The sequence below is a fragment of the Pristiophorus japonicus genome, chromosome 11 (genome assembly GCF_044704955.1).
Source record: "Pristiophorus japonicus isolate sPriJap1 chromosome 11, sPriJap1.hap1, whole genome shotgun sequence".
Classification (NCBI taxonomy): domain Eukaryota; kingdom Metazoa; phylum Chordata; class Chondrichthyes; family Pristiophoridae; genus Pristiophorus; species Pristiophorus japonicus.
The window spans coordinates 29,941,908-29,969,282 of record NC_091987.1 but is presented as its reverse complement, the minus strand read 5'-3'; the positions used below and the strand labels follow the sequence as shown (position 1 = coordinate 29,969,282).

General features: G+C 44.2%; 1 protein-coding gene across 2 annotated transcripts in view; it reads left to right on the top strand.

Moving 5' to 3' along the window:
* Positions 1–766: 766 nt before the first annotated feature.
* LOC139275706 (coiled-coil domain-containing protein 8 homolog) overlaps positions 767–27,375 on the top strand; it is a 55,498-nt gene continuing 28,889 nt past the window's right edge. For both annotated transcript variants that reach the window (XM_070892883.1, XM_070892884.1), the window contains exons 1-2: positions 767–831; positions 22,369–23,175. In XM_070892883.1, coding sequence (XP_070748984.1) covers positions 823–831; positions 22,369–23,175 — 816 coding nt within the window. In that variant the 5' untranslated portion in view covers positions 767–822. The remainder of the gene's footprint in view (positions 832–22,368; positions 23,176–27,375) is intronic.

Here is a 27,375-nt window from a genome sequence, read left to right as displayed (position 1 = left end):
TCCTGTTGTTATTCCCAGTCCCAGTGTTATTCCCAGTGTCACTGCCTGTTTTGTTCCCAGTGTTATTTCCTGTTTTAGTGTCACTGCCTGTACTATTCCCGGTGTTATTCCCAGTCCCAGTATTATTCCCAGTCCCAGTGTCACTGCCTGTGCTATTCCCAGTCCTGTTGTTATTCCCAGTCCCAGTGTCACTGCCTGTGCTATTACCAATCCTGTTATTTCCAGTCCCGTTGTTATTCCCAGTCCCAGTGTTATTCCCAGTTCCAGTGTCACTGACTGTACTATTCCCGGTGTTATTCCCAGTCCTGTTGTTATTCCCAGTCCCAGTGTCACCGCCTGTGCTATTCCCAGTCCTGTTGTTATTCCCAGTCCCAGTGTTATTCCCAGTTCCAGTGTCACTGCCTGTACTATTCCCGGTGTTGTTCCCAGTCCTGTTGTTATTCCCAGTCCCAGTGTCACTGCCTGTACTATTCCCGGTGTTATTCCCAGTCCCCGTGTTATTCCCAGTGTCACTGCCTGTGTTGTTCCCAGTGTTATTCCCTGTTCCAGTGTCACTGCCTGACCTTCTACAATACCTGTGTGATGTGAACGTTTAAGGCGGGACGGGCGCGAGTGCGGAACACCCTTACCACAGCAACGGCAACGTCGCTCATCAGCCGCATTGTATGTTACGTCACCCGTTTCCCCGGTAACAGGCAGCATCTACAATGCATCGCAGTGGACAAAATAGGTGGGGGGCGAACTTTTTGGGTGTGCGTTTTGAAAATACTTATACGATCTTTCCTTTTTTTGGGTTGTGGAAGAGAGTCCATCGATGCAGCCATGAGTGAGGTAATCACAACCCCTCGGGTTCTTCCGTGCATTAATGGTCAATAATAACACTTGTGTTTTACAATGAACCAGGCACTTCCTCCATCCAGCACTCTGTAATTGTACTGAACGCTTGAAATCAGCTCCTGCATTTGTGAAATCTGGGATTGGTGAGAAAACAACAAACACCTGGGTATGGAGTGGGGAATGTGCCATTTGCTGAACATTTTCACCATTTTGTTGTCATCATCATAGGCAGTCTCTCAAAGTCGAGGAAGACTTGCTTCCACTCTAAAAGTGAGTTCTCAGGTGGCTGAACAGTCCGATACGGGAATTACAGTCTCTGTCACAGGTGGGACAGACAGTCGTTGGAGGAAATGTGGGTGGGGGGTCTGGTTTGCCGTACGCTCCTTCCGCTGCCTGCGCATGTTTTCTGCATGCTCTCGGCGATGAGACTCGAGGTGCTCAGCGCCCTCCCAGATGCACTTCCTCCACTTAGGGCGATCTTTGGCCAGGGACTCCCAGGTGTCGGTGGGGATGTTGTATTTTAATCAAGGAGGCTTCGAGGGTGTCCTTGTAATGTTTCCTCTGCCCACCTGGGGCTCGCTTGCCGTGTAGGAGTTCCGAGTAGAGCGCTTGCTTTGGGAGTCGTTTGTGGCCTGCTCAGCGGAGCTGGTGGAGTGTGGTCAGTGCTTCTATGCTGGGGATGTTGGCCTGATCGAGGACGCTAACATTGGTGCGTCTGTCCTCCCAGGGGATTTTGCAGGATCATGCAGAGACATCGTTGGTGGTATTTCTCCAGCGATTTGAGTTGTCTACTGTATATGGTCCATGTCTCTGAGCCATACAGGAGGGCGGGTATCACTACAGCCCTGTAGACCAAAAGCTTGGTGCCAGATTTGAGGGCCTGGTCTTCGAACACTCTCTTCCTCAGGCGGCCGAAGGCTGCGCTGGCGCACTGGAAGCGGTGTTGAATTTCGAATTCGATGTCTGCCCTTGTTTATAAGAGGCTCCCAAGGTATGGAAAGTGGTCCACGTTGTCAAGGGCCCCGTCGTGGATCTTGATGACTGTGGTGGGGTCAGGCTGGTGGAGGACCTTTGTCTTACGGATGTTTCGTGAAAGGCCCATGCTTTCGTACGCCTCAGTGAAGATGTTGACTATGACTTGGAGTTCCGTCTCTGAATGTGCGCAGATGCGAGCGTTGTTGATGCCAGTTCATTGGATATATTCAAGAGGGAGTTAGATATGGCCCTTATGGCTAAGGGGATCAAGGGGTATGGAGAGAAAGCTGGAAAGGGGTACTGAGGGAATGATCAGCCATGATCATTGAATGGTGGTGCAGGCTCGAAGGGCCGAATGGCCTACTCCTGCACCTATTTTCTTTGTTTCTATGTTTGTCCGCGTACTGTAGTTCGACGGCAGAGGTTGGGACGGTCTTGGATCTGGCCTGGAGACGACGAAGGTTCTGTAGTTTAGTTCCACTCCAGCGGGGAGCTTGTTGAATGTGAGGTGGAGCATTGCAGCGAGGAAGATTGAGAAGAAGGTTAGCATGATGACGCAGTCCTGCTTGACCCCGGTCTGGATGTGGATTGGGTCTGTGGTGGATCCATTGATCAGGATCACGGCCTGCATGTCGTCGTGGAGCAGGCGGAGGATGGCGACAAACTTTTGTGGGCAGACCAGGAATCACAAGTTTACAGTTTGTATGTAGCTCCGTTGTGCTAAGAACTTGTTGCTGAGTAACTTTACAACACAGAAACAGGCCGACAGTGTTTATACTCCACACAGGCCTCCTCCCACCCATCTTCATCCAACCCTTCAACATAACTTTCTATTCCTTTCTCCTTCACGTGTTTATCTAGCTTCCCATTAAATACGTCTATGCTGTTCGCCTAAACTACTTGTGCTAGTGAGTTCCACATTCTAACTACTCTCCAGGTAAAAAAGATTCTCCTGACTTTCCTATTGGATTTACTAGTGACTATCTTATATTCATGGGCCCTAGTTTTGGACTTCCCCACAAGTGGAACCATCTTCTCTACATCTCCACTATTGAACTCATATTCACCCCTCATTCTTCTCTTTTCAAGAGAAAAGAGCCCCAGCCTGTTCAGTCTTTCTTGGTAGTTGTACTTTCTCAGTTCTGGTATCATCATTGTAAATCTTTTTTGCACTTTTGTAATATGGAGACCAGAACTTTGCACGGTACTTTAATTGTGGTCTAACCAAGGTTCCATATAAGTTTAACATAACTTCTGTATTTTCGAATTCTATTTCTCTAGAAATAAATCCCTCTAGAAGTGCTTTGTTTTCACCTTTTATGGCTTGTGTTACTACTTTTCATGATTTGTGTATCTGTATCCCTAGATTCCTTTGTGCCTCTGCCCCATTTAAACTTATTTTCCAAAGAATAGGTGGCCTTCTTATTCCTCCTACCAAAATACACCACCTCACACGTATCTATATTGAAATTGATTTGCCTATTCTGCTAGTTCGTTAATGTCTTCTTGTATTTTGTTGCAGTCTTCCTGAGCATTAACTATGCCCCCAAATTTGGTGTCATCTACAAACTTTGATATTGTACTTCCAAGTCCTCAGCCCAAAATCATTTCTGTAAGTGGGCCCAGCACCAGTCCCTGTGGATCACCACTTCACCAACAACAACTTGCATTTATATAGCACCTTTAACAGAGCGAAAAGTCTCAAGGCGCTTCACAGGAGCGTTATCCCACCTTCCTCCGATCTGAGTAACTATGTTTAATAACAACAGTTTGTATTTATATAGTGCCTTTAACGTAGTGAAACATCTTAAGGTGCTTCACAGGAGTATTAAAAGATTTTTTTTTAATTTGACATCGAGTCACATAAGAAGAAATTAGGGCAAATGACCAAAAGCTTGATCAAAGAGGTAGATTTTAAGGAGAGTCTTAAAGGAGGAAAGAGAGGTAGAGAGGCGGAGAGGTTTTTTGATGTAGGGGCCGAGGCAACAGAAGGCACGGCCACCAATGGTTGAACGATTATAATCAGGGATGCTCAAGAGGGCGGAATTAGAGGAGCGCAGACATCTGGGGGCGGGGGGTGGGGGGGGGAGGGGATGTGCTGGAGGAGATTACAGAGGGGGGAGGCCATGGAGGGATTTGAAAACAAGGATGCAAATTTTGAAATCGAAGCGTTGCTTAACTGGGAGTCAATGTAGGTCAGGGGTGATGGGTGAGCGGGACGGTGAGAGTTAGGATGCAAGCAGCAGAGTTTTGGATCACCTCTAGTTTAAGAACAGAAGAACATAAGAAATAAGAGCAGGAGTATGCCATTTGGCCCCTCGAGCCTGCTCTGCCATTTAATAAGATCATGGCTGATCTGATCTTGGGCTCAGCTCCACTTCCCTGCCGCTCCCCAAAACCCTTCACTCCCTGCCCGCTCCCCATAACCCTTCACTCCTTTATCGTTCAAAAATCTGTCCATCTTCACCTTAAATATATTCAATGATCCAGCCTCCACAGCTTTCTGGGGCAGAGAATTCCACGGATTTATGACACTCTGAGAGAAGAAATTCCTCCTCATCTCAGTTCTAAATGGGGGACACCTTATTCTTCAACTATGTCCCTAGTTCTAGATTCCCCCACGAATAGAAACATTCTCTCTGTATTTACCCTGTCAAGCCCCCTCAGTATATTATATGTTTCAATAGGATCACCTCTCATTCTTCTAAACTCCAATGAGTATAGGCCCAATCTGCTCAGCCTTGCTTCATAAGTCAAACCCTTCATCTCAGGAATCAACCTAGTGAACCTTCTTTGAACTGCCTCCAATGCAAGTATATCCCTCCTTAAATAAGGAGACAAAAACTGCACGCAGTACTCCAAGTGTGGCCTCACCAATACCCTGTACAGTTGTAGCAGGCGTTCTCTGCTTTTATACTCCATCCCCCTTGCAATAAAGGCCAACATCCATTTGCCTTCCTGATTACTTGCTGTACCTGCTTATTAACTTTTTGTGTTTCATGCACAAGGATCCCCCCAGCTTTCTCTGTACTGCAGCATTTTGTAAACTCTCTCCATATACTCTCTACATATGTATATAGAATAACACTGGCAGTGACACTGGGAGCGAGCTACATTACATTCGGTCCCTTCATCCAAGTCATTAATATAGATTGTAATAAGTTGAGGACCCAGCACCCCGCTAGTTACCGTTTGCCAACCGGAAAATGACCCATTTATCCCGACTCTCTGTTTTCTGTTAGCTAGCCAATCCTCTATCCATGCTAATATATCACCCCCAACCCCGTAAGCTCTTATCTTGTGCAGTAACCTTTTATGTGGCATCTTATCGAATGCCTTCTGGAAATCTAAATACACCACATCCACTGGTTCCCCCTTATCCACCCTGCTCGTTACAACCTCAACTCCAGCAAATTTGTTTAACATGATTTCCCTTTCATAAAACCATGCTGACTCTGCTGGACTGTATCATGCTTTTCCAAATGTCCTGCTACGGCTTCCTTAATAATGGGCTCCAGCATTTTCCCAACGACAGATGTTAGGCTAACTGGACTATAGTTTCCTGCTTTCTGTCTCCCTCCTTTTTTAAATAGGGGCGTTACATATGCGGTTTTCCAATCCACTGTTACCTCTCCACAATCCAGGGAATTTTGGTAGATTGCCACAATGCATCCAGTATTTTTGCAGCCATTTCCTTTAAGACCCTAGGATGCATGCCATCAGGTTCAGGGGACTTGTCCTCCTTTAGTCCCATCATTTTACCGAGTACTTTTTCTTTAGTGATAGTGCTTGTTTTTAATTCCCCCCTCCCTATAGCCCCTTGATTATCTATTATTGGGATGTTTTTAGTGTCTTCTACTGTGAAGACCGATACAAAATATTTGTTCAAAGTCTCTGCCATTTCCAGGTTTCCCATTATTAATTCTCCAGTCTCATCCTTTAAGGGACCAATGTTTACTTTAGCTACTCTCTTCCTTTTTATATACCTGTAGAAGCTCTTACTATCTGTTTTTATATTTCTTGCTAGTTTACTCATAATCTATCTTCGCTCTCTTTATTATTTTTTTAGTTGTCCTTTGCTGTTTTTTAAAAATTTCCCAATCCTCTGGCCTCCCACTAATCTTTGCAACATTGTATGCCTTTGCTTTCAATTTGATTCCATCCTTTATTTCCTTTACGGAGGGTAGAATGTGGGAGGCCAGCCCAGAGTGCATTGGAATAGTCAAGTCTAGAGGTAACAAAGATATGGATGAGAGCTTCAGCAGAGATGGGCGATGATATGGAGGTGGAAATAGGCAGTCTTAGTTATGCTGTGGATATGAGGTCAAAAGCTCATTTCAGGGTCAAATATGACACCAAGGTTGTGAACAGTCTGGTTCAGCCTCAGACAGAAGTTGGAGAGAGGGATGGAATTTGTGGCTCGGGAGCGAAGTTTGTGTCGGGGACCGAAAACAATGGCTTTGGTCTTCCCAATATTCAATTGGAGAAGATTTCTGCTCACCCAGAAGTGGATGTCGGACAAGCAGTCTGACAATTTAGAGACCGAGGAGGAGTCGAAAGAAGTTTTCTATTTCGTAACCATTTTGCTATTCATTCTGCTACTTGTTCCCTGACTCCACGTATTCTAACCTTAGTCATGAGTCTAATATGCGGTACCTAAATTGAAGGCCTTTTGAAAGTCCATGTATATCACATCTACTGCATTACCCATGATTACTCTTTCTATACTTCTTCAAAGAATTCAATAAGTTTGGTCAAACGTAACCTTCCCTTTTGAAATCCGTGCTGACTATTCTTTATTATATTTTTGGTTTCTAGATATTTTTCTATTGCATCTTTTAGTAAAGTTTCCAATATGTTTCCTACCACTGACAATAAGCTAATTGATCTATAGTTCCCTGGATTTATTCTGCCTCCCTAGACATTAGCTGTTCGCTAGGCCTCTATCACCTTTTCCTTTTTTATTGAATTTACACACACACACATATATATATATATGTATATGTAATAGTGCCTGTGCTATCTTTTCCCTCATTTCTTTTAGTATGCATGGATGTAATCTAGCTGGACTCGGGGTTTTATAAGAACATAAGAACATAAGAATTAGGAGCAGGAGTAGGCCATTCGGCCCTCGTGCCTGCTCCGCCATTCAATCAGATCATGGCTGATCTACTTCAACTCCACTTTCCTGCACTATCCCCATATCCCTTAATATCTCAATATCCCAAAGTCTAGCGATCTCTGTCTTGAATATACTCACAGACTGAGCCTCTACAGCCCTCTGGGGTACAGAATTCCAGAAATTCACTACCCTCTGAGTGAAGAAGTTTCTCCTCATCTCAGTCCTAAATGGCTGACTCCTTATTCTGAGACTGTGACTCTTGGTTCTAGACTCCTCAACCAGAGGAAGCATCCTCCCTGCATCTATCCTGTCAAGCCCTAAGAAATTTCTATGTTTCAATGAGATCACCTCTCATTCTTCTAAACTCTAGAGAATATAGGCCTAGTCTACTCAATCTCTCCTCATAGAACAATCCCCCCCATCCCAGGAATCAATCTGGTGAACCTCCGTTGCACTCCCTCAATGACAAGTATATCCTTCCTTAGGTAAGGAGGCTAAAACTGTACACAAAAGTCCAGGTGCGGTCTCACCAGGGCACTATAAAATTGCAGTAGACGTCTTGACTGTTATACTCAAATCCTCTTGTAATAAAGGCTAACATACCATTTGCTTTCTTAATTGCTTGCTGTACCTGCATGTTAACTTTCAGTGATTCATGTACAAGGACATCCAGGTTAGAAACATAGAAACATAGAAAATAGGTGCAGGAGTAGGCCATTCGGCCCTTCGAGCCTGCACCACCATTCAATAAGATCATGACTGATCATTCCCTCAGTACCTCTTTCCTGCTTTCTCTCCATACCCCTTGATCCCTTTAGCCGTAAGGGCCATATCTAACTCCCTCTTGAATATATCCAATGAACTGGCATCAACAATTCTCTGCGGTAGGGAATTCCACAGGTTAATAACTCTCTGAGTGAAGAAGTTTTTCCTCATCTCAGTCCTAAATGGCCTACTCCTTATTCTAATACTGTGTCCCCTGGACTTCCCCATCATCGGGAACATTCTTCCCGCATCTAACCTGTCCAGTCCCGTCTTAATCTTCTAAGTTTCTATGAGATCCCCTCTCATCCTTCTAAACTCCAGTGTATAAAGGCCCAGTTGATCCAGTCTCTCCTCATATGTCAGTCCCGTCATCCCGGGAATCAGTTCTCTGAACACCAACACATCCCAGTCTCTCGTCATTTAAAAAATACTCTGCTCTTCTATTTTCCCTACCAAAGTGGATAACTTCACATTTCTCCACATTATATTCCATTTGCAATGTTCTTGCCCACTCACTTAGCCTGCCTATATCCCCTTGAAGTCTCTTTGCATCCACCTCACAACTTACATTCCCACCTAGCTTTGTATCATCAGCAAACTTGGATATATTACATAACAGAAGAACATAAGAAATAGGAGCAGGGGTAGGCCATTTGGCTCCTCGAGCCTGCTCCGCCATTCAATAAGATCATGGCTGATCTGATCTTGGCCTCAACTCCACTTCCCTGCCTGTTTCCCATAACTCTTGACTCCCTTATCTTTCAAAAATATGTCTATCTCCACCTGAAATATATTCAATAACTCAGCTTCCACAGCTCTCTGGGGTAGAGAATTCCAAAGATTCACGACCCTCTGAGAGGAGGATTTCCTCCTCATTTCCGTTTTAAATGGGCGAACCCATATTCTGAAACTATGCCCCTAGTTCTAGATCCTCCACGAGGGGAAACATCCTCTCTGCATCTACCCTGACAAGCCCCCTCAGAATCTCATACTTTTTGATAAGATCACCTCTCATTCTTCTAAACTCCAATGAGTACAGACCCAACCAGCTCAACCTTTCTTCATAAGACAACCCCTTCATCTCAGAAATAAACCTAGTGAACTTTTCTAAACTGTCTCCAATGCAAGTATATCCCTCCTTAAATAAGGAGACCCAACAGTATGCAGTACTCCAAGTGTGGTTTCACCAATATCCTGTACAGTTGTAGTAGGACTTCCCTACTTTTATACTCCATCCTCCTTGCAATAAAGGCCAACATTCCATTTGCCTTCCTAATTACCTTCTGCACCTGCATGCTAATTTTTTCTGTTTCATGTACAAGGACCCCCAGATTCCTCTGTAGCGTCGCATTTTGTAATCTCGCCTCATTTAAATAATAATTTGCTTTTTTATTTTTCCTACCAAAGTGGATAAACTCACATTTTCCTACATTATACTTCATCTGGCAAATTTTTGGCCACTCATTTAACCCATCTATATCTCTTTGCAGATTCTTTACGTCTTCCTGACAACTTGCTTTCACATCTATCTTTGTATCATCAGCAAATTTGGCTACATTACACTCGGTCCCTTCATCCAAGTCATTAATATAGGTTGTAAATATTTGAGGCCCCAGCACTGATCCCTGTGGTACCCCACTAGTTACAGTTTGCCAACCTGAAAATGACCCATTTATCCCGACTCTCTGTTTTCTGTAGATTAGCCAATCCTCTATCCATGTTAGTGTATTACCCCCAACCCCATGAGCTCGTATCTTGTGCAGTAACCTTTTATGTGGCACCTTATTGAATGCCTTCTGGAAATCCAAATACACCACATCCACTGGTTCTCCTTTATCCACCCTGCTCGTTACATCCTCAAAGAACTTCAGCAGATTTGTCAAATATGATTTCCCTTTCATAAAACCATGCTGACTCTGCTTGACTGTGTTATGATTTTCGAAATGTCCTGCTGCTACTTCCTTAATAATGGACTCCAGCATTTTTCCAATGATAAATGTTAGGCTAACTGGTCTATAGTTTCCTGCTTTCTGTCGCCCTCTTTTCTTAAATAGGGGCGTTACATTTGCAGTTTTCCAATCCGATGGGACCGCTCTAGAATCCAGGGAATTTTGGTAGATCACAACCAATGCATCCACTATCTCTGTCGCCACTTCTTTTAAGACCCTAGGATCCAAGCCATCAGGACCAGGGGAAGTGTCCACCTTTAGTTCCATTAGTTTGCCTAGTAATTTTTCTCTAGTGATAGTGATTGCTTTAAGTTGCCCCCTCCCAATAGCTGCTTGATTACCAATTATTGGGATGCTTTTAGTGACTTCTACCGTGAAGACCGATACAAAATATTTGTTCAAAGTTTCTGTCATTTCAATGTTTCCCATTATTAATTCGCCAGTCTCATCCTCTAAGAGATCAACGTTTACTTTAGTTACTCCCTTCCTTTTTATATACCTGTAGAAGCTCTTACTATCTGTTTTTATATTTATTGCTAGTTTACTCTGATAAACTCTCTTCTCTCTCTTTATTATTTTTTAGTCGTCCTTTGCTGCTTTCTAAAAATTTCCCAATACGCTGGCCTTCCACTATTCTTTGCAACATTGTATGCCTTTGTTTTCAATTTGATACAATCCTTTAGTTCCTTAGTTAGCCACGGATGGTTCATACTTCTCTTAGAGTCTTTCTTTCTCACTGGAATACATTTTTGCTGAGAGTTGTGAAATATCTCCTTAAATGTTTGCCACTGCTTTTCTAACATCTTACCCCTTAATCTATTTTCCCAGACCACTTTAGCCAATTCTGCCTTCATACCTTTGTAATTGCCTTTATTTACATTCAGGACACATTTGATCCTCTTTGATATAGATTGTCAATAGCTGGGTCCCAAGCGCCGATCCTTGCCGCACCTCACTAGTTACAGCCTGCCAACCTGAAAATGACCTGTTTATTCCTACTCTCTGTTTTCTGTCCATTAACCAATCCTCAATCCATGCTAGTATATTACCCCCAATCACATGAGCCCTAATTTTGTTTAATAACCTCTTGTATGGCACATAGAAACATAGAAAGTAGATGCAGGAGTAGGCCATTTGGCCCTTCGAGCCTGCACCACCATTCAATATGATCATGGCTGATCATGCAACTTCAGTACCCCATTCCTGCTTTCTCTCCATACCCCTTGATCCCTTTAGCCTTAAGCGCCACATCTAACTCCCTTTTGAATATATCTAACGAACTGGACTTCTGTGGTAGAGAATTCCACAGGTTCACAATTCTCTGAGTGAAGAAGTTTCTCCTCATCTCGGTCCTAAATGACTTACCCGATATCCTTAGACTGTGACCTGGGTTCTGGACTTCCCCAACATCGGGAACATTCTTCATGCATCTAACCTGTCCAATCCCATCAGAATTTTATATGTTTCTATGAGATCCCCTCTCATTCTTCTAAATTCTAGTGAATATAAGCCTAGTCGATTCAGTCTTTCTTCATATGTCAGTCCTGCCATCTGGGGAATCAGTCTGGTGAACCTTCGCTGAACTCCCTCAATAGCAAATATGTCCTTCCTCAGATTAGGAGACCAAAACTCAAGGTGTGGTCTCACCAAGGTCCTGTACAGCTGCAGTAAGACCTCCCTACTCCGATACTCAAATCCCCTCGCTATGAAGGCCAGCATGCCATTTGCTTTCGTTACTGCCTGCTGTACCTGCATGCCTACCTTCAATGACTGATGTACCATGACACCCAGGTCTCGTTGCACCTCCCCTTTTAATAATCTGTCACTATTCAGATAATAATCTGCCTTCCCGTTTTTGCCACCAAAGTTTTTGCTCACACTTATCCACATTATACTGCATCTGCCATGCATTTGCCCATTCACCTAACCTGTCCAAATCCCCCTGCAGCCTCCTAGCATCCTCCTCGCTGCTCGCACTGCCACCCAGCTTAGTGTCATCTGCAAACTTGGAGATATTACATTAAATTTCTTCGTCCAAATCATTAATGTATATTGTAAATAGCTGGGGTCCCAGTACTGAACCCTGCGGCACCCTACTAGTCACTGCCTGCCATTCTGAAAAGGACCCGCTTATTCCCACTCTTTGCTTCCTGTCTGCCAACCAATTCCCTATCCACGTCAATACATTACCCCCAATACCATGTCCCTTAATTTTGCACACTGATCTCGTGTGGGACCTTGTCAAAAGCCTTTTGAAAGGTACCAAATACACCACATCCACTGGTTCTCCCTTGTCCACTCTACTAGTTACATCCTCAAAAAGCTCTAGAAGATTTGTCAAGCATGATTTCCCTTTCATAAATCCATGCTGACTTGGACCGATCCTGTCACTGCTTTCCAAATGCGCTGCTATTACATCTTTAATAATTGATTCCAGCATTTTCCCCACCACCGATGTCAGGCTAACTGGTCTATAATTCCCTGTTTTCTCTCTCCCTCCTTTTTTAAAAAATGGGGTTACATTAGCTACCGTCCAATCCATAGGAACTGATCCAGAGTCTATAGAATGTTGGAAATTGACCACCAATGCATCCACTATTTCTAGGGCCACTTCCTTAAGTACTCTGGGATGCAGACTATCAGGCCCTGGGGTTTTATCAGCCTTCAGTCCCTTCAATTTCCCTAACACCATTTCCTGACTAATAAGGATTTCCCTCAGTTCCCCCTTCTCGCTAGACCCTCGGTCCCTAGTATTTTCGGGATGTTATTCGTGTCTTCCTTCGTGAAGACAGAACCAAAGTATTTGTTCAATTGGTCTGCCATTTCCTTGTTCTCCATTATGAATTCCCCGAATTCTGACTGCAAGGGACCTACATTTGTCTTCACTAATCTTTTTCTCTTCACATAAATATAGAAGCTTTTGCAATCAGTTTTTATGTTCCCTGCAAGCTTACTCTCATACTCTATTTTCCCCCTCCTAATTAAACTCTTAGTACTCCTCTGCTGAATTCTAACTTTCTCCCAGTCCTCAGGTTTGCTGCTTTTTCTGGCCAATTTATATGACTCTTCCTTGGATTTAACACTTTCCCTAATTTCCCTTGTTAGCCACGGTTGAGCCACCTTCCCTTTTTTATTCTTACACCACACAGGGATGTACAATTGTTGTAGTTCATCCATGCGATATTTAAATGTTTGCCATTGCCTATCCACCATCAATCCTTTAAGTATCATTCTCTAGTCTATCCTAGCCAATTCACGTCTCATACCGTCGAAGTTTCCTTTAAGTTCAAGACCTTAGTCTCTGAATTAACTGTGTCACTCTCCATCTTAATGAAAAATTCTACCATATTATGGTCACTCTTACCCAAAGGGCCACGCACGATCAGTATGCTAATTAATCCTCTCTCGTTACACAAGACCCAGTCTCGGAATGGCCTGCTCTCTAGTTGGTTCCTCGACATAGTGGTCTAGAAAACCATCCCTTATACACTCCAGGAAATCCTCCTCCACAGCATTGCTACCAGTTTGGTTAGCCCAATCAATATGTAACTTAAAGTCACTCATGATAACTGCTCTACCCTTATTGCACGCGTCCCTAATTTCCTGTTTGATGCCATCCCCAACCTCCCTACTACTGTTTGGTGGTCTGTACACAACTCCCACTAACGTTTTCTGCCCTTTCGCAGCTCTACCCACATAGATTCCACATCATCCACGCTAATGTCCTTCCTTACTATTGCGTTAATCTCTTTAACCAGTAGCACTACCCCACCTCCTTTTCCTTCCTGTCTGTCCTTCCAGAATATTGAATATCCCTGGATGTTGAGTTCCCAGCCTTGGTTACCTTGGAGCCATGTCTCCGTAATCCCAATTACATCATATCCATTAACTGCTATCTGCGCAGTCAATTCATCCACCTTATTACGAATGCTCCTCGCATTGAGACTCAGAGCCTTCAGGCTTGTTTTTTTAACACTCTGTCCGTTTTGAATTATGTTGTAATGTGGCCCTTTTTAATTTTTGCCCTTGATTTCTCTGCCCTCCACTCTTGCTTTTCTCCTTCCTACCTTTTGCTTCTGCCCCCTTTTTACTTCCCTCTGTCTCCCTGCATAGATTCCCATCCCCCTGCCATTTTAGTTTAAACCCTCCTCAATAGCACTAGCAAACACTCCACCTCGGACATTGGTTCCGGTTCTGCCCAGGTGCAGACTGTCCGGTTTGTACTGGTCCCACCTCCCCCAGAACTGGTTCCAATGTCCCAGGAATTTGAATCCCTCCCCCTTGCACTATTCCTCAAACCATGTATTCAGCTGAGCTATCCTGCAATTCCTACTCTGACTAGCATGTGGCACAGCTAGCAATCCTGAGATTACTACCTTTGAAGTTCTACTTTTTAATTTAACTCCTAGCTCCCTAAATTCATCTTGTAGGACCTCATCCCGTTTTTTACCTATATGTACCATGGCAGTTGGCTGTTCACCCTCCCCCTCCAGAATGTGCTGCAGCCGCTCTGAGACATCCTTGACCCTTGCACCAGGGAGGCAACATACTATCCTGGAGTCTCGTTTGTGGCCGCAGAAACGCCTATCTATTCCCCTTACAATAGAATCCCCTATCACTATAGCTCTCCCACTCTTTTTCCTGCCCTCCTGTACAGCAGAGCCATCCCTGGTGCCATGGACTTGGCTGCTGCTGCCTTCCCCTGATGAGCCATCTCCCCCAACAGTACCCAAGGTGGTGTATCTGTTTTGGAGGGAGATGACTGGAGGGGACCCCTGCACTACCTTCCTTCCACTGCTCTGCCTGATGGTCACCCATTCCCTATCTGGCTGTGTAATCTTTACCTGCGGTATGACCAACTCACTAAACGTGCTATTCATGACATCCTCAACGTCGCGGATGCTCCAGAGTGAATCCATGCGTAGCTCCAGTGCCGCAATGCGGTCTGCCAGGAGCTGCAGCTGGATACACTTCCTGCGCACGTAGTTGTCAGGGCTTCCCACATAGCAGAGGAGGAGCATGACACGGTTCTGGACTCTCCTGTCATGGCTTAACGCTTAAATTAACCTAATTGTTAACAATGCCAAAGGTTTCTTCCTGATCAGAAAAGAAAAAGAAAAAGATTAAATACTCACCAATCCACCAGCCAATCACTTACTTGGCTGTGACGTCACACTTCGATTTCTTTTTACTTCTTTGTTTACCTTCTGCCCCTGCCCCTGCACCAGCTGGCCTCCTCCGAATGCTGGGCCTCCTTTTATGGGCCTTGCTGCTCCCGTCCTGTTCCGCTCCGACCTGCTCCGCTCCTCTGGCTCCCGCTCTTTTTAAACTGCTCCACTGACTCTCCGGCTCTCGCTCTTTTTAAACTGTCCGCTCCTCTCTGGCTCCCGCTCTTTTTAAACTGCCCGCTCCTCCAATTCTCCGGCTCCCACCTTATCGAATGCCTTCTGAAAATCCAAATACTCCACATCTACTGGTTCCCCCTTCCCTTTTCTACTAGTTACAACCACAAAAACTCTTAACAGATTTGTCAAACATGATTTCCCTTTCATAAATCTGTGTTGACTCTGCCCAATCCTATTATTATTTTCTAAGTGCCCTGTTACCACGTCCTTATTAATAGATTCTAGCATTTTCCCTATTTCTGATGTCAGGCTAACTGATCTGTAGTTTCACGTTTTCTCTCTCCCTCCTTTCTTGTATAACGAGGTTACATTCGCTAGCTTCCATTCTGCGGGGACCGTTCTAGAATCTATGGAATTTTCAAAGATAACAACCTAATTTTCTCTCTAATTTTGGCTAGTTTATCAATAATCTCCTTTTATATCTTAAATGTTTTGATATCCTTTTTGGCCTCTTCTAATGTTAGTCTCCCTGATAAATACCAAGCCAAAGTAAATATTCATTATTTCTGCCATCTCACTGTCATTACCTGTGAGTTTATCTTGTGCCTCCTTTAGTCACACTATCCCTATTTTAACTTTCCTTTTGTTATTTATGTATCTATTGAATGCTTTCCTGTTTCTCATTATATTAATTGATAATTTAATTTTGTAATTCATCGTTGCCTTCCTAATTGCTTTGTTGACTTTGTTTCCTGAGGTCTTCGTATTCCCTTTCGTCATTCTCTCCTTCATTGTCCATGTACTTAGTTTTTTTCCTTTAGAATCAATTTCACCCATATCCCTTTATTCATCCATGGTGTTTCATTACTGGCTAGTTTGTTCTTATTTTTTCAAGGACTATATTTCTCCTGAACTCTTATCATTTTTAAAAATATTTCCCAATGCTGGTTTGTCTCTTTGTCAATATTTTTTCCAGTTTACCAACTTTAGTTCCATCTGCATCTCATAATTAATTTTTTTGCAGTCCATTACTTTGGTATTTGGCTTACTTATATCTCTCAATCATTATCTTAAACCTTATTATGTTGTGATTGCTTTGCTTAGATGCACCCTACGCTGACTAACAGAAAACAGAGAGTCAGGATAAATGGTTCATTCTCTGGTTGGCAACCAATAACTAGCAGGATGCCGCAGGGATCAGTGCTGGGACCCCAACTATTTACAATCTATTTTACCGACTTGGAAGAAGGGACCGAGTGTAATGTAGCCAAGTTTGCTGATGATACAAAGATGGGGAGAAAAGCAATGTGTGAGGAGGACACAAAAAATCTGCAAAAGGACATAGACAGGCTAAGTGAGTGGGAAAAAATTTGGCAGATGGAGTATTACGTTGAAAAGTGTGAGGTCATGCACTTTGGCAGAAAAAAAATCAAAGAGCAAGTTATTATTTAAATGGAGAAAGATTTCAAAGTGCTGCAGTACAGCGGGACCTGGGGGTACTTGTGTATGAAACACAAAAGGATAGTTTGCAGGTACAGCAAGTGATCAGGAAGGCCAATGGAATCTTGGGCCTTTATTGCAAAGGGGATGGAGTATAAAAGCAGGGAAGTCTTGCTACAGTTATACAGGGTATTGGTGAGGCCACACCTGGAATACTGCGTGCAGTTTTGGTTTCCATGTTTACTAAAGGATATACAGGTTGAGTGTCAGAAATCCGGAAACCTCGGGACCGAGGCCGTTCCGGATATTTCCAGATTTTGGAACGTCTTTGCCTGGATCGAGGTAGGTGGGGTCAGGCAGCCGAGGTAAGGGTGAAGGGGGGGAGCAGGGGCCGGGAAGAGGAGGGTGCTGGGGCCGGGGGGGAAAAGGGGGGGAGCTGGGGCCGGGGCGAGTTCGGGCCGCCGAGGGCCGGAGTGAGGTAGGGCTGGGGCGAGGTCAGACCGCCGAGAGCCAGGGCGAGGTCGGGCCGCCGAGGGCCGGAGTGAGGTAGGGCCGGGGCGAGGTCAGGCCGCCGAGAGCCAGGGCGAGGTCGGGGCGGGCGAAGTCGGGCTGCTGAGGCGGGGGGGGGTCCGGATTTCGGAACATTTCCCGGTTTCCAGATGACCCCACCACGGATCGGCCCATGTCCGGATTCCAGAACATTCTGAATTTTGGAACTCCGGATTTCGGACGCTCAACCTGTGCTTGCTTTGGAGGCAGTTCAGAGAAGGTTCACGGGGTAGATTCCGGAGATGAGGGGGTTGACTTATGAGGAAAAGTTGAGAAGGTTGGGCCTCTACTCATTGGAATTCAGAAGAATGAGAGGTGATCTTCAACGTATAAGATTATGAGGGGGCTTGACAAGGTAGATGCAGAGAGGATGTTTCACTGATAGGGGAGACTAGAACTAGAGGGCATACTTAGAATAAGGGCCGCCCATTTAAAACTGAGATGAGGAGAAATTTCTTCTCTCAGCAGGTTGTAAATCTGTGGAATTCGCTGCCTCAGAGAGCTGTGGAAGCTGGGACATTGAATAAATTTAAGACAGAAATAAACAGTTTCTTAAACGAAAAGGGGATAAGGGGTAGGGAAATGGACCTGAGTCCATGATCGGATCAGCCATGATCATATTAAATGGCGGAGCAGGCTTGAAGTGCCATATGGCCTACTCCTGCTCCTATTTCTTATGTTCTTATGTACGCTTACTTCTGTTATCTTCTCTGGTTCATTTCCAGTTACTAGATCCAGCAGTGATTCCTCTCTTATTGGGCTTCTTCTGTTCTGGTAAGAATGGAGTCTTGTTTTCACTGTAAAAACTCCATTCACTTTGGCCATTTTATTTGGGTGAAGTTGAAATCTCCCATAATATTCTGTCTTTTACTCATTTTATGGATTTCCCTACATATTCCTCCCTCGACTTCCCTTTCACTATTAGGTGGTCTGCTGTAGACACCTATTAGCATGATCAATACCTTCTTATCCTTGATCTCAATCCATATGGATTCTGATTACATCTTAATGTTAGGTATTTCCTTTTCTTCTACTGCCATTCTGTTATGTCTGTTTAATACAGCTACCCCATCCCCTTCCTCCAATCCTTTCTAAATACTGCAATATTTAGCTGCTAATCTTGCTCTTTATGCAGCCATTTTTCAGTTATCCTTACTACATCTAGTTCTTCTCCACAGATTATTACCTCCAGTTCCCCCAGATTTGTTTCAGATGCTGTGCACATTGCTGTACAGGCAATTTAAATAATTTTTATTCATCGTTCCTCTCGCTTTATTTTTAACAATTATTTTATACTTAGGTTCTATAACTTTATCTGATCCCTGACCTTTTATGTTATCCTTATTCCTTTTATTGTTCTGATCTTTACTTTCATCTCTTATTTCTTTTATCTTCAGGCTACTGCTATTTTTACTAGACCCCTCCTTCCATTTAAAGTCTTATCTACAACCCTATTTATCCTTTCCGCTCAGACATTGGTGCCATTCCGGCTCAGGTGCAGACCTTCCCAGTGGTACAGCTCCTCCCTATCCCAGTACTGATAGCAGTGTCCCATGAAATGGAACGCTGCAGAAATGGTTCCATATGTAACGTGTGTCAAACTACAAAAGTGGAGGCAGTGCACTATAAAACGAACAGAGAAAGTGCTCGAAATGGTCAGTCAGTATCTGAAAGAGAATGGCATATTAATAACTTTAGGCTTAAGTATCCCTCCATCCCTGAACTTTAACCTTTTTAAATTTCAAATGATGACTGATCCGCTGTGCATTTCCACCATTCGGAAAGGGCCCAAATTTGGTGAACTTACCGCCACTCGCCGATCTCCCTGTTTTTTTGGTGCTCTTCCCTCCGAGCGAGTTTGGTGAGGCCCTCACGCCGGCAGGGAGAGAAGACTGCTGGGGACCGTCCGCTGGCATGCGCCTGTGTGCAATGCCGCCAAAAGCCCTCCCGCCGCTCCCTCTCGAGATTGGTCCGGGCGGTTCTCCGCTCCAGCAGCAGAAAAGACCACCGCGTAGAGGCAGGTCTTACCTGAACGGTAAGTATGAAGACCTGCAGGAAAAGGTTAGTGAACTAGTTTTCTTCATTTTTTTTGCAGTGCTTTTGTTGGATAGGGTCCTCTGAAGGATTTGTAATAGTTTGTTTTTCATTTGTTGAACATTTTTTTTCCCGCTCCCCCCTCCCTGGGCCTGACTCTATCCTCGGCGTTACTTTGCTGAGGATCACGTTTGCTGCCCAGAATCTGACGTACTGCCCGCTGCCGTCCAGAATGGGCATGTAACGCCCATTTTTTCCGCCGGGCGTTTTTTTTCCCCATCTTTCCACCAAATTTCCACCGAAAGTACCGTCAGGATCTTAGCGGTCCTTTCAATGGTACATGGATGGAACTTAGGTTTGACCAAACACGGGTCCCTTGTCCTTTTGTATAAAACACAGATCTATGCTTCAAAGGTATATAATTCGCATTTGCAAGGCACATTTCCCCGCTAGAACTAAAAAAGTGCAAACATACCCATGAAACATTTTTACAATTAAAGGAGATGGTCTGGATCAGTTTTAATTCTGTACCTATTGTCCATAAAATAAAAGTGACAAAATCAAGGTTAGGATTTTTCATACATAGAATAACAAGATTAAGCTCAATAAGTTTCCAAATGGCATCCAAACAAAACTTCATCATGAAGGAAAACATAGAATGTACAGCACAGAAATAGGCCATTCGGCCCAATTGGTGTTTATGCTCCGCACGAGGCTAAACAAAAACAAAAGCAAAATACTGCGGTTGCTGGAAATCTGAAATATAAAGAGAAAATGATAGAAACGCTCAGTAGGTCAAGCAGCACTGTGGAGAGAGAAACAGAATTAACGTTTCAGGTCAATGAAAGGTCAAGTGTTTCCAGCATTTTCAGTTTTTATTTCATCAGAAAGGAAATTGTCTTAGAGAAGCCTAAGGACAGAATGCTTCAGATCCAAGAGTGTCAGCTTGGCTCAATTGGTGGCACTTTGGGACTTGAGTGCATAAACTGAGCTGACACTATAGTGCAGTATTTCAGAAGTGCTACATTGTCATAACTGCTATTTTTTGACTGAGGTGTTCGAAGCAAGAACTTGCATTTATATAGCGCCTTTCATTACCTCAGGACGTCCCAAAACGCTTCACACCCAATTAAGTAATTTTGAAGTTCAGGAAATGCGGTAGGCAATTTACACTCAGCAAGGTCCCACAAACAGCAGTGATATGAATGGATAAATAATCTGTTTTTGGTGGTGTTGGCTGAAAGATAAATGTTGGGCAGGAGAACTCACCTACCCTTCTTCAAAAGATGCCATGGGATGTTTTACATGCACCCAAGAGGGAAGACAGGGCCTTAGTTTAACGTTTTCTCCAAATGTTGGCACCTCTGACAGTGCAGCACTCGCTCAGTACTGTTTAAAGTTCCAGCCTTTTTTACCTATTGTGTAGATTTTCCCCTCCGATCCCCGAACTAGTTTAAATCTTTCCCCAGTATCCTATTTACCCTTTTTAGAAGGACACTGTTGCCTCTCCGGTTTAGGTGAAGGTCCTCCCATCTGTACAGTAATCTGAAACCCTCCCTTTTGCACAATCCTTCCAGTCATTCATTGCAATCCTAATTTTTCTCTTCCTGACTGGTCCAGCACATGGCACTGGGAGTAATCCAGAGATTACTACCCTGGAGATTCTGCTCCATAATCTAGAATTCCTTGAAATCCCTTTGCAAAATCTCAAACATACTCCGATCTATGTCATTTGTTCTCACATGAACCGCAACCTCCCTCATTTGCTCTGTGATGTTCCAAACCCTGGAACCTGGGAAGCAACATACCATTCAGGACTCTGGATCACATTTACAAAATAAACTATTTAGGCTCCCCCACAACTCCCCCCCACCCCCCCCACCGCCCACTATAGAATCCTCCGCATTCCATGCTCGCCTATTCTTAATACCTGTACTGGTTCCACCATGGGGAACTATTTGCTCCTCAGTGCCTTGTAGTCCCCCTTGATTACCCTTCTCTATGTCACCCTTTTTGCCCACATCTGCAACTGGCTTTACCCAACATCTCGTGTACAAACCAAGGTGCACCTATCTTGACATTGAATTTCATCTGCCACTTTTCTTTGCCCATTCCACCATCTCATAAATATCTCCTTGTAGCTTCATTTGGTCCCCACACTGATTTACTATACCTCCTATATTAGTATCCTCTACAACTTTGGACACCAATCTTCCAAGCTCTATATCTAAATCATTGAAGTAAACAGCGCAAACTCTATGGGACATTGTTATCCACTTTCAAGTGCCCTTAACTCCTGCTTTGTTTATTCCTTCTAACTTGTTTTTAATCCAATTTGCTAAGGTTCCTCTAATTCAACACCTTTTATTTTTCTCCAACAGTTTCCTGTGTATAATGAGGAACCCTTAGGATCATGCTGCAGCAGATTACTGGGATGTTGAAACAAACATTCTGATGCCTTGCCAGATCAAGCAATTGTTGCAATATAGTCGTGCAAAAGATTCTTACGTTCAGTGTAGTCTGTTGCTTCTTGCATTACTTCACCAGCGAAAGAGACATTGGCATGTACTGATTGGCACAGGATCCAGAAGAAATGCACGATGATAGGAAAAATCGTAAGGCAGGTTCTCACTGACTGCACCTTCACTTAAGTGCTAATACTAAAAACACAGTATAAAAAGGCGACATAAGGAAAAACTTTTTTATGCAGCGAGTGGTTAGGATCTGGAATGCACTGCCTGAGTGGGTGATGGGGGCAGATTCATTTGTGGCTTTCAAAAGGGAATTGGATAAGTACCTGAAGGAAATAAAATTGCAGGGCTATCGGGAAAGGGTGGGGGAGTGGGACTAGCTGAAGTGCTCTTGCAGAGAGTGGGCTGGGCTCCATGGGCCGAATGGCCCCCTTCTGTGCTGTAACTATTCTATGATTCCCACATGTGCCCAATACAGTGAAACATTATACAATATCGCACCATTGCCCTGAGTTTTACACTAAGTACCATGGATGCCATTCCTTTCCTTGACGACTATCTTTTGTAGCCTCATACCGAATGAACTGTCAGGATATTGCAATGAAAGTTCAGTTGTAAATGTTTAAGTTACTGCAAGGGCTAAAAATGATACCTGTAACAACTTAATCTCATAGTATGTTTGCTTCTTGAATTATGTTCCATTCCATGAGCGGTTTGCCAGCCCTTACCATGAGCAGAATGTATTAGGTACTATCAATAAGCTTGGCTTGTTTAATTATATAATGGAAATTCAAATGAATCAATATATTGTCCGTTTCTCATCAAAATGTTACAATTATATATTTATTAACAATATACTTTTACATTTTTTAAATCAAAAGTACGATGACCCCAATCCAACATTGAAGGAACCAGAAACGGAGTCCGCAGTGGAGTCTGCAGTTGAATCGGAAGTGTTGCCTACAGCTGAACCAGAAGCGGAATCAGCAGTTGAACCAGAAGCGGAGTCAGCAGCCGAACCAGAAGTGGAGTCAGCAGCCGAACCAGAAGTGGAGTCAGCAGCTGAACCAGAAGTGGAGTCAGCAGCCGAACCAGAAGTGGAGTCAGCAGCCGAACCAGAAGTGGAGTCAGCAGCCGAACCAGAAGCGGAATCAGCAGTTGAACCAGAAGTGGAGTCAGCAGCTGAACCAGAAGTGGAGTCAGCAGCCGAACTAGATGTGGAGTCAGCAGCTGAATTAGATGTGGAGTCAGCAGTTGAACCAGAAGCGGAATCAGCAGCTGAACCAGAAGTGGAGTCAGCAGCTGAACCAGAAGCGTCACCTACAGCTGAACCAGAAGCATTGCCTACAACTGAACCAGAAGCGGAGTTAGGAGCTGAACCAGAAGCATTGCCTACAACTGAACCAGAAGCGGAGTTAGCAGCTGAACCAGAAGCATCGCTGACAGCTGAACCAGAAGCGGAGTTAGCAGCTGAACCAGAAGCAGAGGCTATAGTTGAAACTGAAATTGAGCCTAAGATTCCGCTTACAATTGACAGTACAATTCAACCTACAGCTCAACCTATAGGTTCAGCTAAGAGGACACGGAAGCATTCAGTTACTGAAGAAACTTTTTCAAGCTGTTTTGAAGATCCATATACTCGATCTGTGCTGTACATGGAGAAACATAATATTCTACAGATTTTTCAGGTTAGTGGGCTGTTCAAAGGCTATGGGTTAATACTAGTCTGCCTCATTATCTGGAGTTTAAATTTACTGCCGGAAAAGATTTTGCTTCGCTTATGCCTCTTTAAGGTTGTATAGTTCTCCTTAGGGAAGAATGTGTGTGTTTGTGTGTGTGTTAGAAATGGTTTGGTTCAGTTCTCTATTGTTACCCCTCTGCTTTGCCTATTGCTCATACTGCATTACAGGGACGTAGAAGTCTTGGAATCTTTCATGAAGAAGCGTCCTGCTGTAGGAAGGTTACAGATTCCATATTTGATCTGTACTCAGTTGGCTGATCTCAGCCAGGGCTGCATTAGGGCTTTTCAATGTCCCTGGGCTAGGAAGGAGAAAGATCAGTCAAGTTTCCTGCACCAGCTTGTTGTCCAGTGTCTCCTACTGGAAATGCACCTCAGTGGACATGTGAAGATGTGATTTCGCTCAGCTGTGATGCCACACATCGTGAAATAGCCTGCTGACGCTCACTGTTCAGGTTCACACATAAAGAATGACCACTTGGGTGAGGTCTTGGAAGGCAGTATGAATCTTACCACAGCATAAGCTAGCACATTTGTTACGTATTGATGCTTGGGGTCACCAGACACGAGAGGGCGCCACTGTCAGAGGTCATCAGGCTGTATGCGCGTGTGCGCGATCACTAGTATATAAGCACGGGTGCTATGTCACGTGGGTACTTTGGGCGCGAATAAAGTTGGATCAGGTTTACACCTGGGGCAGTTTACAGTAACAAAACTCTTGAGTCATTACCTTTGGCGACGAGGTAACTTTGCATGTATAATGAGCACTATTGGAATTCCGGAGAGATTCGTGGAGGGCGAGGATTGGGCGGATTTTATCGACCAGCAAGATCAGTATTTTGTGGCCAACAAAATGGAGGGAGAGGATGACGCAGTTCGGCGCGGGGCAGTTTTCCTCACCATTTGTGGTCCGAAAATTTATGGCCTCATGAAGAACCTTCTCTCGCTTTTATGTCCAACAGACAAAGAGTACGAGGATTTGTGTGCTTTGGTGTGTGACCATCTTAAGCCAAAAGAGGGGATCATCATCTCACGCTATTGCTTCTACACACATGTTCGTGCTGAGGGCCAGGATGTGTTGGGATTCGTCGCTGACCTGCGCCGTCTTGCTGAGCCGTGTAAGTTCGGGAACATGTTGGAAGACATGTTGCGAGATTTCTTTGTGATAGGCATCAACCATGATGTGATTCTCCGGATGTTATTGGCCGAAGAGAAGCTGGACTTGAGAAAGGCCATCACGACTGATGATAATTTGAGGCAGATATCATCGAAGAGTCGGAGCTCCACGGCAAATACAGTAAACAAAATTGTGTCATCTGGCAGAGCTGCTTATGGCAGGGCCTATTCGACTGCTTATGTGAAACCTGTAGCTGCTCAGAGTCTGCCAACTGGTATGAATCTGATTTCACCCTGTTGGCGTTGTGGGGGCAATCATCAGCCTCATCAGTGTCAGTTTAAACAATACTCCTGTAATGGCTGTTCGAAAGTGGGGCATCTTCAAAGAATGTGCCCACAACTGAGCAAGCATGCTGCTGCTCATCACATTGTTGATGATGACCAGTCTAGTACTGGCCCGGATACACAACCCGAGGAGGAAGTGTATGGTATGTGTTCGTTCTTGGCAAAGAGACAGCCGATAATTGTTAATGTGAAGCTGAATGGCGTGCCTGTATCAATGGAGCTGCACATGGGTGCAAGTCAGTAAATAATGAGCCAAAGGACATTCGACAAGCTGTGGGACACGAAGGCTGTGAAGCATAAGCTGAGTCCAGTCAATGCCAAGTTGCGTACCTACACTAAGGAACTCATACCAGTGATTGGCAGTGCAGTAGTCAAGGTGTCATATGATGGTGTGGTTCAAGATCTACCATTATGGATCATCCCAGGTAATAGTCCAATGCTGTTCGGCAGGAATTGGCTCGAGAAAATCAAGTGGAACTGGAATGATATCAAAGCATTGTCCTCAGTGGATGACACTTCATGTGCTCAAGTGTTGAAGACGTTTCCTTCTTGGTTTGAACCAGGTATTGGTAATTTTACTGGAGCCAAGATGCAGATTCATCTGGATTCTGATGCAAGGCCTATCTATCATAAAGCTTGGTCTGTTCCTTACATGATGAGGGAGGTTGAAATTGAGCTTGACAGACTCCAACGCGAAGGGGTCATATCACCGGTTGAGTTTAACGAGTGGGCCAGTCCTATTGTTCCTATGTTGAAGAGTGATTTGTGGAGACTACAAGGTTATGATTAACCGATTTTTGAAACAAGATCCGTTACCGAAGGCCGATGACCTGTTCGCCATGCTAGCTGCTGGAAAGTCATTCATTAAATTAGATCTGACGTCGGCCTATATGACACAGGAGCTTGTCGGCACTTCGAAGAAACTCACCTGCATCAACACCCATAAAGGACTGTTTGTCTACAACAGGTGTCCTTTTGGAATTCGTTCGGCTGCAGCCATATTTCAGAGGAATATGGAGAGTCTACTGAAGTCTGTTCCTAGAACCGTCGTGTTTCAAGGTGACATTCTGGTCACAGGTCGCGACACTGCTGAACATCTGAACAATCTTGAAGAAGTCCTACATCGTCTGAACAAAGTGGGGCTCAGGCTGAAATGTTCGAAATGTGTCTTCAGGGCACCTGAAGTTGAATTCCTGGGGAGGAAGATTGCTGCTGATGGTATCAGGCCTACTGATTTAAAAACCAAGGCCATCAAAAATGCACCCAGGCCTCAGAATGTGACGGAGCTGCGTTCATTCCTTGGGCTACTCAACTACTTCGGTAATTTCTTACCCAGATTGAGCACTTTATTAGAGCCACTGCACATGCTGCTCAGAAAAGGCGACAACTGGGTCTGGGGTGTGTCTCAAGATAGAGCCTTTGAAAAAGCTAAGAATCTGCTCTGTTCAAACAAGTTGCTTGTTCATTATGATCCATGTAAGCGTCTTGTATTGGAATGTGATACTTCATTATATGGGGTTGGTTGTGTACTCCAACAAGCAAATGAGTCGGGTAAGCTACAACCTGTTGTGTATGCTTCGAGAAGTTTGTCAAAAGCAGAAAGAGCTTACAGCATGGTAGAAAAAGAAGCTTTAGCCTGTGTGTATAGGGTCAAAAAGATGCATCAATACCTGTTTGGTCTTCATATTGAACTCGAAACGGATCACAAGTCATCCATTTCATTGTTTTCGGAAAACAAAGGTATTAATACCAATGCATCGTCCCATATCCAGAGGTGGGCGTTGACATTGTCTGCCTATGATTATGTTATTCATCATAGATCGGGCACTGAGAATTGTGCCAATGCACTGAGTCATCTGCCTTTGCCCACACCTGATATGGAGAAGCCTTAACCTGCAGGTCTACTGTTAGTAATGGATACTTTTGAGAGTGAAGGAACTCCTATCACTGCTCAACAAGTTAGGATCTGGACCAGTCATGACCCTATTTTATCGGTTGTGAAACGTGTCCTCAGTGGTGATTGGTCTGCAATACCTATGGAGATGTGTGATGAGACCAAACTTTACAACCGTCGCAAAGCTGAGCTGTCCATTCAGTCAGATTGTTTACTGTGGGGTAATCGTGTCATCATGCCTAAGAAAGGTAGAGAAAAATTTGTACGTGAACTACATAGCACTCATCCCGGTATTGTCATGATGAAAGCCATTGCTAGGTCTCATGTATGGTGGCCTGGAATTGACTCTGATCTGGAATCATGTGTACATCAGTGCAATACTTGCATGCAGTTAAGTACCAGTGGAATCTCCGCTGAGTCTTTGGTCGTGGCCATCTAAACCATGGTCGAGGATCCACATCGATTTTGCGGGCCCTTTCCTGGGAAAGATGTTTTTTGTTGTGGTGGATGCATATTCAAAGTGGATAGTGTGTATTATTATGTCATCCAGTACATCTACAGCTACTATTGAGAGCCTTCGTGTCATGTTTGCTACTCATGGTTTGCCTGACATTGTTGTGAGTGACAATGGATCTTGCTTCACAAGTCATGAGTTTTAGGAGTTCATGAAACTCAATTATATTAGACATGTGAGGTCAGCTCCATTCAAACCTGCTTCTAATGGTCAAGCAGAGCGTGCTGTTCAAACTATCAAGCAAAGTATGAAATGTGTAACTCAGGGTTCACTGCAGACTC